The following is a 12,915-nucleotide window of genomic DNA, read 5'->3' on the forward strand; positions in this document are numbered from 1 at the left end:
TGGAGTAAAGATGCTAAACTCATCGTAGTATAGTATCATCAGCCTAAGGAACTCTAAATGACCTTGAGAAACTTGCTCAGAAAGGCTTTTTTACTCCTAATTATAAAATTATGAGAATGCGACATGGTGTTTTGAAGGGAAAAAAAGGAACTGGATGAGATTATTCAGTAGCTAAGATTTCAGCGGAAGGTGTGTGCCTGGAGAAACTTGCTTGGCTATGAAATTGTTGTTGTGCTACAGGAAGAAGCAGCTTTCACTTGGAGCAGAAAGTCCAGAAGGCTGCACCAGGGTCTCTCTTGCCACCTCTCATCAAAACGGTCCAAGAAACACTGAAGACACAGCATAGACAGACCTACTTCTGCCAGAGAACCAACAATGAACTGTGCAGAACACCCTCACCATTGCTTTGCGGTCCCCTCAAATGAGCTCCCAGCATATACAGAAGTGGCAGGTTAATTGTTTTTTCCCCTTACATTGCATTTGATTTGCTGCAAGGTATCTTTTATGTTCTTTAACCACAAGTCACAGCAGGCTGCTATAGAGACTTCCACATCATTCCAGTTTTGCTTCATAACCCATAGAAGGTTTGTTTTGTTTTGGTTTCCTAGAGATCTCTCTGAAATGCATTTAAAATCCTGCCATAAACTGCAAAATGTGTCTTTCTAAAAATACATGCAATTATGGCATTATGGTTGATCACGTACATTAATTAAAAATTACTTCATCAGCATATTGAAAATAGCTGTTTACATGAACTTGCATAATGTGAAATGGCAACATGCTAGGAAGGCAGGGATGAAGGGGCACCATAAACAGAACTGAAAAGCTGCATATAATTCTGCTAATATAAACCAGGTATAGGAGTCAACACAACTTCCTTTTGCACCCTTAGGAAATCATACATACATTTCAAAATTTGTAAGAACGATTAGGATTTCCTACCCTCTTTCCTGAGTCCCATGACTAGTAGCTAGTGTGAGACAAATCAAATTATGTTACCAGGACCACAAACTTGTTCAGCTCCTCTCCCACATCATTATGTGAACCCTATTTTCTCTCCCTCCCACTTCATGCTGGTTCAAGCTAGGAGACTGTGTCTTGTATCTATATCTATATCTTATATCTATATCTTATGTCTTATCTCTTTTCTTCTGTTAAAATGATGTTGAATCCTTTGAAGTGTTTAACATTGAATCCACTCTTACCTTTCTTGCCCAGAGAAAGGAAGCAACAATCATTGCCTTCATTTTACAGTGAGATTGCAAACAAGGCAAATCTAAATTCATGGTTTACCATGAAGTCCAAACATGCAGACTGACACTATTAAATTCCTGTGGTTTGCTACATTACTGATATCATTGCTGTCTTCCACCCTAAATCCAGGAATAAACTCCAGGAATGTTGACAGCTAGTATTTTTGAGGAATATCTATTAACTGTGTAGCACCCTGGAAAAGTGTGTATCAGGTCTGCTTTTTTAACTATTACATGCGAAGAACAGTAGGTTAATATTTATACTCACACTATGGTGGCAGCAGCAAAATGGTCCAAGGGTTCTGGATTTAAAAGGCATGGGATTCTGCATGATCATATTGAAGCAATGGATTGTTTTGCTTATATTTTATGCTTGCAAAAAATATGTATAAAACTATGGAGAAAACTGTTGAGTTTGTAAATTTAGATATACCTAAAGAAATACCTGAACAGATTTTATGATTAACTTTTCCTTCTGTGTAGCACGAGACAGGATACTTAGTCTGACAATCCTTTTATAAATCATATAACATCTTTGAAAGCAACATACACTTTTCCATCAAAACGTGTAATCTATCACCTCCCTTTTTCCAATGACAACAAGCTTTCCTACTTTAAAGTAATTTGTTTCTGTGCAGATTTCCCAGGCACTGGCTCTTACTATGCTATTGTATGCTAAATTAAAGAGCCTGGGACAAACTGGAATCAAGTAATTTCTTAACCTTCTCTTGAGTTAGCTTCTTAAAATCCCTCACTGTGGGGCAGATTTCAAGACCATATAAATGTACGTGTACATGTACATGTACATGTACATATGCATGTACATAACTCTTCTAAACCCTTTAAAATTTTCCCATGTAAACTTAATCTTTCTGTCCTGTGCATAGGAATTATGTCAATATCTTTAATTTCTTAGCCCATTCATCCCTACCTTTCCAAAGATACATTGGACCAACAGCTATCAGGCTGAGTTCTCATCTCTCCTTGACTGCTTTGAACTAGTCTTGATCCTACAAGGATGTTAAAATTGAATAAAATTCCATACTGTCTTAGCTTTTTCTCCCCAGTTTCTAGTCAGACTAACAGCCCATTTTACCTGTAGGAGTAATGAAGAAAATAAGGAATTACTTTATATTTTAGAATCTGTCTCCTTCTCTGATTTCCATGAATAGATAGACAGATGTCTTGCGTGAATTTGTTGCAGGCTGGCAAGTTTAACACTGATACATACACACCTAGGATTTTAAAATGTGCTATAAGGAATTCTGCATAACCCAGATGCAGAGCAAGTTGAATTACTGAGGCACCCCTGACCTGAGCTTCTCAGCCATATGCTGGGAGGTGGGGCTGACAAACACGAAGACAGAAGCACCCACACACACGAATGCAGCACTCCTGCACACTGCAGGTCATGTAGAGGAACACATTGTGTGGCACAGGACACCTACCCTGCTTCAAAGCCACGCCTAGCTCAGCACAGACAGACCTCTGCTCTCTCTAGCTTTCAAAGCCAGCCATCAAACAAGGCTGAAGGACTACACAGGGATTGCATTCCCATCTGTCAAAGGAAAGATGCTTCCCTTATGCTAAATGGTTTGCTCAAGAGGGAATGACCTTTCTTCACCCTCTTAGGACACATGTCAGCTTTTTCAGAATCTGTGCTACGTACTTGAGTCACAGCTGTCTCTTGGCAAGTAATGGAGCCAGAATGAGCATCCAACAAAACAGCTTCAAGGATACATAAATATTAATTTGTTGCAATTTGTCTTTCAAGAAAATGTTGCAACAGTCTTAACTCTGTGGTAATTCTACGTCTGCAATTATGAGATTGTGTACGTACAAAGGAGCCAGTTGCATCTCTGTTGCAATACTGGAAAATTTGGGGAAAAAACCTCTGAGAAAAAGGGCTTAAGGGTTTAATGACATAGTGACACATCATGCCTTCAATGGCAGACAAAAAAACCCCCGAAACACAGCACTCAAAATAAAAAAAACCTAAAACAAATCCAAAATCAAACCAAAACAAAAAAAATACCACTAATGTGGTATTGTTCAATATATCTTTAAATTCTTCACTTTCATTGTAACAATTTTTTGTGTGCTCAATTTATTCTCCTATGTCAAACACTTTTGACTCCCCAATGCTCTATAGTATTATATTCAATATTTGGTTTGAAAATCACAGAAGCAGAAAAAAAATTGAAGAATATTTGAAATTAAATGTTCATGCTTTATGAACAAAAGTGAGTATGTTCATGTACCTGGGGGTTCGGCTTCTCAAATGCTAAATTAATGTCTCTTTTGAAGACTATATTTAAAGGTATGCTTAAGAAATTGCTTCCACTGAGAGTAATTGGACTAAGATTTATGTTTAAAGTTAAACCTGAACAAGTGTCTCAAATAAGGATTCTTTTGTAATGGCAGACTAATACTCAGACAAGTCCAATGATTAGCACCTATTTTTGTAGTGGTGTCAGTATGAGAGTCAGGGCCTTAACCTGCATTGTCCTGAACACTGCAAAAAATAGTAAGTGGATGTGCAGGCACAGAAGTGATCAATCAGAATAAATGAATTTTATAGGTACAGATCTACTGAAGGACAAGAAAAGGAAAGGGACAAACATAGGGATTTTTGCTGCTTTCTCCCCACCTTTCCATTAGCACCCAATAGTGAAAAATGCCCATTTCCATCAGTCAGTGCAATCACAGCTGCCTTGCCTGCACACTCCTACGAGATAGACTGCACCATCCTTCCCCCTCATAACACCTACATTTATAGTCTGCAATACCTGCAAGCCTTTAAGATTACTCCTTTTAATGGTTTCCTCAAATACACTATCTTAACCCCTCCCAAAAAGGTTAATGTTTCAACACTGCACGGTTTGTTTGGAAGCATTTACTTTTGATTTCAAGTAAATACACATTCTTCCATGATATATATTGGTTATAGCAAGGAATGGAAACATTACAGATGCCCCCCAGCTTACTGGCAATGAGAGGACATTCTGTCAAAACAACACATTTTTTTGGGAACTAAGAATTTAATTTAAAATCTCCTTCTTTCATGGCACTCATATCTTTGGCATTTACATTCCCAATGTTTATATTGATGTCTTAAGAACACTTAAGTAGAACATTTATTTGCAAATAAAATTTCATGACTTGGCAGACTCTTGTTCTCTTTATGAATCTAAGAACTATAAATCCTTTTCCATATAAACATATGTATTATTTCATACCAAAAATGTGTGATAACCAAAAAGTTTATTCTCAATCTATAAACCTGCATGAGACAGCTCATCTAACATAATGAGTTTGCACAGGCATAATTAAAAATATACATGTCCAGTAAAGGTAAATAAATAAATAAAAAGTATGAAATAGCAATGACTTGCCAGGAAAATTATACTGTATGTTAGAATAACCCATAGGTTCACTGGGATGCAGTTGTGGTGGAAAATTACAGGAGAACTTTTTCTCATCATTCTGCTGAATTGAAAACTAGCAAAAAAGTGAAGAAAATAAAGACACCTGAAGTTGTCCTTTTTGCTGGGATGCACACAACCCAGCAGTGAGGGGTCTGCCAGGGGCCTCTGTTCAGTTTCTCCTGTCTGCAAGTATCCATAGAGATGGTCCAAAGATTTGCAACACTAATGTGGGCATCTTGCCTTCTGCTCTGAGACACAGAACAAAAACAAAATTAAAATGAAAAGAAGATTAAAAGAAAAAAAAAAACAGTATATATTTCCAAATGACAACTTCAAACGCCACACTGACTGCCCCACTGATTGCACTGGGGGTCACCGCAGAAGTGACGCTACTTACCGAGAAAGAGCTCAGCACTGGTTTAGCTGGATTACTTAACTTTTTGGACAGCTCATCAGCTAGAAATTAGGAACAGGCCTCAGCATGGGTTTAAGTGTGCTGGACCCTGTGGCCTGCATGGTTTGTAGCTGCCTCCAGCTGGCCAGTCTGGCTGCCACCACCATGCTGCACTGGAGGGACACCACACCCAGCTCATCTGGCAAAGGAGAAGCTGGGAGCACTCCGAGGCACACAAGATCCTCAAACCACTTCTCTGGAGTTCCACTTGAGCCTGGCTGTGCTAGTGAACTCCAATCTGACAACAGGTCTGCATTTCAATCCTCCAACGGAGATGGTGAACATGAACTCAAACTGAGAGTAAGCTCAATTCAGGACTGTGTAATGTTAAATCCTACTGGTGAGTCCAGCATTAAAAGCCATTAGATTCTGATATTTATCAGCTTTGGGAGCTGCAAACAAGGCCTTGCAAGCCTGATATCTTTTGTGCCTTGCTCTCAGAGTGGAATCCAAAGTTTATTTAAATATTTGGCTAGTTGTGGAGAAAGGGGTGAGCTTTCTCCTAATCCAGAGCTCAGAATTTTTGCCATAAATCAGTAACCTGTTAAAGAACGGAGCACTTAAAAACTCAGACTGCCTCAAGAGGATTTCACCATGCTACCATCTGAACCACACCTGGACAGCAAGAGCCTACTTTGCTCATCCTGAGAGCATCCAAGCTCCCATTCTGATTTCTCAGCAGCGTCCACTGTCTCACTCAAGGTGACACTGGGAGGCCCTCTTCTGTCGGAATGAAGCAAGAATGATTTACTGCACAGAGGAGCATGAAAAGGAGCACTGCTCTGGGAATTGCTGACTAGGACAGCCAGCTGCAGGCCTTGAATTTTGCTGTTGGCTTGTTGTAGTTTCTCTCAGGTTTGGCTGTTGGGGCTTCCTTCCTCCATCACCACCTAAGCAGAGAAATTTCTCATGCTCTTAAGTGATTTGGGTAAATGAAAAGAGAATCTGATATGAGAGCAGGATTTTGTCCACACCTCATTTATTTTTTTTCTACTTTCACCAATCCAAGTGAGTGAGAAGCCTCACTTGTTGGTTTCTTGGGGGTTCTTTGGGGTTTTTTTGAGGCGTGTTTTTTGGGTGTGGGTGGTGTTTGTTTTTTTTTTTTTTTTTTTTGTGGGGGGGACAGGGGAGATGGTGTTTTTTGGTTGGTTGGTTGGATTTTTACTGTTTTACTATTACCATGACTTCTGAAATCTTGGGATTTTTACAAGGAGGGGGGTAGATGTGATGGTAAGCAGCTGAACTGGGTAAATGAGAATGTGACAAACCATGAATTCAGCAGTAAGTTGAACGAGAACAGAAAATTTTCTCTTCAGATTAGGACAACTTGACAATTGCCTAAATTTATGCTACCTTATCTTTATCCTTGACATTCAGTGACCATTCAGGCATCAAGTGATACCTAGCAATGACACATTCAGTGGTGAGGGACACTCTTAACAGTTTTCAAGATAAGGCATAGCACATTGTAAATTATGTAATCTATTGAAGGTGCATTTGCTTGAGCAACTAGAGCTTCTCTGCCCAAATGCAAAAATTGACAGTCAAGCTCTTCAGTATCCACTCAAAATAATGACTACTACCATTTATTTTCCCAAAGGTAGATAGTGCTGCTATTGATAGTCAGAGGCTCAGCTCCTCTAAGAAAATCAATTATATTACAGACTTTCTGAAGGAGTATACACTACCTGAGAAGGGCAGCAGAAAAATGATAAATCTAGAATTGTTTTACACTGATGTCATTTTTTAAATTCTCATTCTTAAGCAGAGACTTAAAAAGGATTTCTTCATCATTTAAGCAGATTTTCATGTACAAAACACTGATTAAAATAATTAAAAGCTTATCTTTGAATTATCGTATTGTTGCAAAAGGAATCTCAGTGGTTCCTGAAAATAAACAGGATAAACAGGAAAATGCTGTAATAGTTACTCAGCCTCTTTGGCTTGCAATGTGAAAACAGAATCCCTATCAGATCTGAGATTTTTTTTTTTCATCCTCTTAGGATGGAAATACAACAAGAACAATAGTTTTGATATTATCCAAGCAAGTTCATATTTGATCCAAAACAAAAGGATACACTTAGGAGAGTAAAATTAAGCACATTTTTAGCTTCAGAAAGAATTGTCTCTCATTTCTATTACATTTGGGGCAAAGGCTTCAACTTTCCAGTCTATCAATACAAAAGCAAGTTTAACTGCAGAAGAAAATACAGACAAAAATCCCCAAGATTAATGTGTTACCCTGAACACAGTTGATAATAAACTACCTGCTAAACTCTGTAGATAAAAAAAAAATCCCCATAACTGAATTATTTATCCCTGTTTTTAATACTTCTCAAGTGTCAACCCTCCTGAAATTCACTTGTAAAACTCAGATTGCAGTACAGGGGCTTGAAAACAACCTAGGAGATATAATCAGCTATCTTTCTTTCAAACAGATGGTTACTTTGGACCTCTCTTGAATGGCAAACTCCTCACATCTGGGACCTGTTTTCCAGGCCAGAATGATTAACAGTTTTCCATTTAAAGAAAAAAAAAATATATAGGAAAAAATATATATAGGACTGTGCAAGAAAGGATTAAAGTATAAATGCCTTAATGTTCTTAATTTCATTTATAAATGTCTTCACAATTATTTTGGTAACAGGGCTTGGGATGTGAGGAGCACTGAAAAAACAGAGCAGGCTACTATTAGTAGAACCAGAAGACTATTTTGTCTTTTGCAGTATCTGGAAGAAGTATAGGAGTCATAAAACAGGATGACAAAAAGACTCTACTCAAAATAAATAGCATCTGACTTTTCTGGAGGCAATCCCCTGTGGATCCTTAATTCCCATCTTTCCTGACATTTTAAAAAAACCAGAGTAAAAGGTAGCTGGAAGTTTCTCAGAATATAAACTGCAAAATAGCACAGACATATTGTCAAGAGACACCTCATTTACCCCATTTACAACCTGTGCATCCATCTCATTTGTTAGCATCATTCATCAGAAGCATTCACAGTGCTGCAGAAAAGCCTTACTGTTCTTGCACTGGCACAGGCTGCTTTCCTCCCTTGTTTCTGTGGCAACATCACCTCTTGTTTCTATGAGAAAGGTCACGTTACCATATTATTTAATCCACTATCCGAACACACTTCACTCACTAGCTGGAAACACACAGGAGGGTTTCAGCATTGGACCAACAAGCAGCCAGACCTCCACAGGCCATGCTGTCTCTGCTATTGAAACTATGCCTTCAAGCACCAGTGGAGCTGGAGAGGAGCACCACAGTCAGCACCAGGCATCCACAGCAGGTTCCTTATTTATGCAGATATAAGGCCAGGGAGCTACTTGAACACAGGTCTTTCAGTAATATATTTATTTCAGTAAATATATATTATATATTTTTATATATATTATATATAATATATATAATATTTCAGTCATTTCTTTCTATAAAATCTTATAGATAAGGTATTTTATCTCCACAAGAGCGATTGCCAGCCATATCAGCCATTCCCCAGCAGGCAATAACCCACTTAGAGAATCGACAGCCAAAGGCAGATCTAGTCAATCCCCAACTGCTTGACGATGTCCATCCCAAGAATAGAATCACAGAATTGTTTGGATGGAAGACACCTGAAACATTGTCTAGTGCCAACTCCACCAGCTGTGGGGAGGCATTCCTTCCATTGGCTCAGTCCCATCCAATCTGGCCTTGAACACTTCCAGGGAAAGGACACCCACAACTTCTGTGGGCACCATGTTTCAGTGCCTCATCACCCTAACATGAAGAACCTCTTTCTCATATCTAATCTAAGCTCACCCCTTTTTAGTATGAAGCCATTCCTCCTTTGCCCCACCACTTCATACCCTTGTAAAAAGTTCCTCTTCAGCTCTCTTGTAGGTCCCCTTTAGGTACTGGAAGGTGCCATAAGGTCTCCCTGGAGTCTTCTCTTCCACAGCCTGAACAACCCCAACTCTCTCAGTCTGTCCTCACAGAGAGGTGCTCCAGCTCTCTGATCATCTTTGTGACCCTCCTTTGGACTCACTCCAACTACTCCATGTCCTTACATCATGAATGTCACTACAAATCAAGACAAATTAGTAGCTGAAAGAAATTAACATAACTGCTGTCTTATCGCATTTCTTTCCCTTAATGTTTTTCTAAGTCATTTCCTAGCTATTAGGGATTGACCTACTAATTGCTGACAAAACAAAGCAGAGTCTGCATAGTGTAACACAGATTAAATTTTCAGCCAGGCATGCAGTTCCTCTCCGTCTCTTGGATGACGGCACTTATCCGTACCAAGGCTATTGTGTGCCATCTGGTGGACTTTCAGCATTTGGTACAATTTATTTAAGTACAAATTAAGAGAGTCCTGATACACTGTCAGGGGAATCTGCCTTCTTGGGCCATTGAGAGTTTCATCTTATCACCCTATATTTGCTCAAATTAATGTGTGTCTGACAGTAACAACTCAATTCCTCTCACATTTGCAGTCAAATGAGCCTGTACTACTGTAACTGTTGTTAACTTTAGCTAACCCTTTGCACTGATAGATTTTATACGTAATTGAATGGTCACCCTCTTAAAAATAACTTCCACAAAGCAGAATTTCTAACAGAATTCCATATAGAGGACCACAAGCTGACAATCCTCAATGACATTTAGGTGCTTAGTTCTCAATGACCAAAAAGGCTAGGATTGGTCTCTATTTGTCATGAGGGTCAAAGATATTGAAGCAAACCTATTACCACACAACTTTAAAACAAAACAGAGAGTTTGAGTACTCATTCTTCCTTCTAAGTATGACAGCAAGAACTTTCATTAAAAATACTCTAGGGTTAAAAACGAAAAAGGAGAAGCCAGCTAAAACATTTGAAAAAAAATCCAGAGCACAATTTTTTCTAACATATGCAGCTGAGACATTTCTTCATTTATCCTTTTTATAGAGTGCAAGCTGTGGGATAAGGAACCTGTGGTGGAATAAATTTCAAGATGCACAAATTACTTCGGGCACACAGTCCTAAGGGGGAGTGTATTTCCTACTCCAGCACACTGCCATCAGCATTCTTCCACTCTGCAAGGCTTCCAGGATTTTAAGGCTGGGTAAGGGTCACTCTCTGAATGAATGAGTTGCATGTGCCACAACAGAGCATCAATAAGCAATTGGATGAACTTTCTACCCAACATACATTGTCAATTCAGAAACCTGGATACAAGATGGCAGTGACTGTATGGATAGAAAAGACCAGCTGAGAGGTGCAGAAGTTGTGGTTGTCAAGGAATCTCCTTTTTGAAATCTGGCATCCTTTCACAGTGAAAACAAGACAAACCCAGATAACACGGAAAGAAAAAGAACAGCAGTGACTGCAAAGGCAGCTTTTGGGTTTGGTCCCCATTGTTACTTGCAACCTGACCTCGAGAGAAAAACAGGCTCGGCACAGTCTTATCAGCCACTGTGGGACTTGGCAAACGTACCAACAGCTGTGCTGGTTTAGATATTGATTTTAGCTGCCTTTTTGGACACAGGCTCACTGCAGTGCTGCTGAAAGGTCAGCCGAGACAGACTCTTTAAGCTGAAAGCTTACATCAAGAAGTGAAAAGTTATACTACCAGGGAAGAGAAAGAAGCCAAGAAATGAATGTGGGAATATTAGGATTTAAGTCCTATGGTCCAGATGGTTTTAAGAACTGGCTGGAGGAGGTGGCATTTGGATTGAGATTCCTTCTTTCATCAGAGTATCTTTTACAGGGAGGTAGTGACTCCAAGACATGCCATGGGTCTGAAATCTCTACAAGACTGCAAGACAACACTGCTTTTGGTACAGACAGACCATACTGCATCAGCAAGCAGTGGGACCTGGCAGGTGTGGACTTGCAGAGAAAAACAGCTGGTGCTGAGGCCAGGTATTTACAGTTAAAGGATTTCAAACTGGCTATTTTGAATTATCTCTGGCCTACCATGCAGACTTAATGACCATTAGGATTTAAAGTTCATTCTCCTGATTGGTTTAGCCTGAAAGGAAATCTGGAAGTCCCAAGAGCATTGTGCAATGAAAACCAGGCACAGAAGCAGGGATAAATGGAGATTCAGTTAGAAAGTACAGACTCAATCTCGTAGGGAATTCTCTAGTGATAGAAGTCCATGGGGATAACCTTGGATAGCTGCAGGCCCTGAGAGACAGAGCCCTTCTAACACCATCTTGGCCAACCTGACTACAGGGTGAAAGACAAAGGTCCACATTTTTGTTTGTGCTGCTTTTCCATCTTATTATTAGTTTTCGTTTTAAGAGCAAAGGTAGGTTTTTATTATCCTGGATAAAATTGAGTAGAGCCCTTAGTGTATTATATGTTCTCACTGCAAACTAAATCCACTCATAAATAAGAGCTATAAAAATATATTTCTTTTAGGAATAGAAGTGCATGCAGTTATTGTTTAAGGTCTTTAACCAAGATTGAAAGCATATTGCAAGGTTTAAATATGATCCAAATAGTTGAAATAAAAAATACAATATTTTTTCCAGAAAGCTGAGACCATATAACATGAAATTAATTTCAACAGACATTAAATACCTTGGAGGACTAAAGCCACATAGGAATACAGATTACAGTAGTTCAAGACATTTTCTCTTTCAATTTTGGAGTTTGGTATGACATCTGAAAGCCATTTTTATGTCAGGTCTTTCACACTAATCCAACTTTACTTGCAGTAAAGTACTGCAAATTATACCATTTGTTTTACTTGTGAAAGCTAACAATGTCCTGTCTTCACAGTATGTTCAGTCAAGGAAAACTTTCTGGTGATGTAGTATTTGAGTAGTTTCAAAGGCTTTTGCATCACTAAATGTTTTATAGGGAGTTCAAGGATTTCTGGTATCTGACGTAAGGCTTGTTTTCACAAAACAGTGTTTCTGAGCCCTCCACGGTATAAAAGGAATTTTAACACCTGAAATGAAACCGATACATACTTTTTTTTTCTTTTGTAACTCCCCATATGGATTCAATCAGTTTGAAACTGTACATTTACCATAACAAGTTAAGTTGATATAAATTAGATTTAAATCAATGGGAGAACACCTTTTCAACGTTTTGCATGAGTTCAGTTGAATCAGTTTAAAGTAAAATCATACCGTGCTGCTTTGTGTGGATATAAAGTCTGAATTACTCTTCTGGACCATGTCTTCACTAACCAGCCACAAATTCCATCATTCCCAGCTGGACAAGGTATTAGTACTGCAGTTCTAGTTTAGTACTGCAGAAACTATAAGGCTTCTGGACAAGGTTCTAGTACTGCAGTTCACTTTGTAAGTAATTGCAGTGTAGAGTGCACCAGCAACCCTTTTGAAGACTTGTACTTTATTTTGTTCTCCTCAGTCTGCGGTTATTAAATACATTTAAACATTCCTCATCATAGGCACAAACTGGATCTGGGGTCTAGCAACAGACGACAAATTCTGTATTCTTAAAATTGCTGTATGTGAAGAACACCACTAAGGTAATTCTTAACTGCGTCTGTTGCCTGGATTACCAAATGCCCAATTTAAATTCAGAAGGCCAATTCGCAAGTTTCCAACGCTGAAACTCTCCTGTGTGTTTCCAGCCAGTGAATGAAGTGTGTTCAGATAGTGGATTAAATAATATGATAACGTGAAATAAATAATAAGTATAATATTAAGAATAAGAATAAACAATACGATAACTTTCTCATAGAAACAAATTCACAGGTGACACGTTTCCTGCCCCTAGGAGCAGGTGTGTTCGGTGCGGGTCCCGGGGCTCCCGCCGGCGGCTCC

At 38.9% G+C, this 12,915-nt stretch overlaps 1 protein-coding gene across 1 annotated transcript in view; it reads left to right on the plus strand.

The window, feature by feature from the left end:
* The first annotated feature begins 5,162 nt into the window (after positions 1 to 5,162).
* Positions 5,163 to 12,915, plus strand: part of TWISTNB (TWIST neighbor) — an 11,614-nt gene continuing 3,861 nt past the window's right edge. The window contains exon 1 of the mRNA XM_031057637.1: positions 5,163 to 5,475. Within this exon, the coding sequence (XP_030913497.1) occupies positions 5,163 to 5,475 (313 nt within the window). The remainder of the gene's footprint in view (positions 5,476 to 12,915) is intronic.

This window comes from Geospiza fortis, unplaced genomic scaffold, assembly GCF_000277835.1.
Source record: "Geospiza fortis unplaced genomic scaffold, GeoFor_1.0 scaffold95, whole genome shotgun sequence".
In the NCBI taxonomy this organism is placed as follows: domain Eukaryota; kingdom Metazoa; phylum Chordata; class Aves; order Passeriformes; family Thraupidae; genus Geospiza; species Geospiza fortis.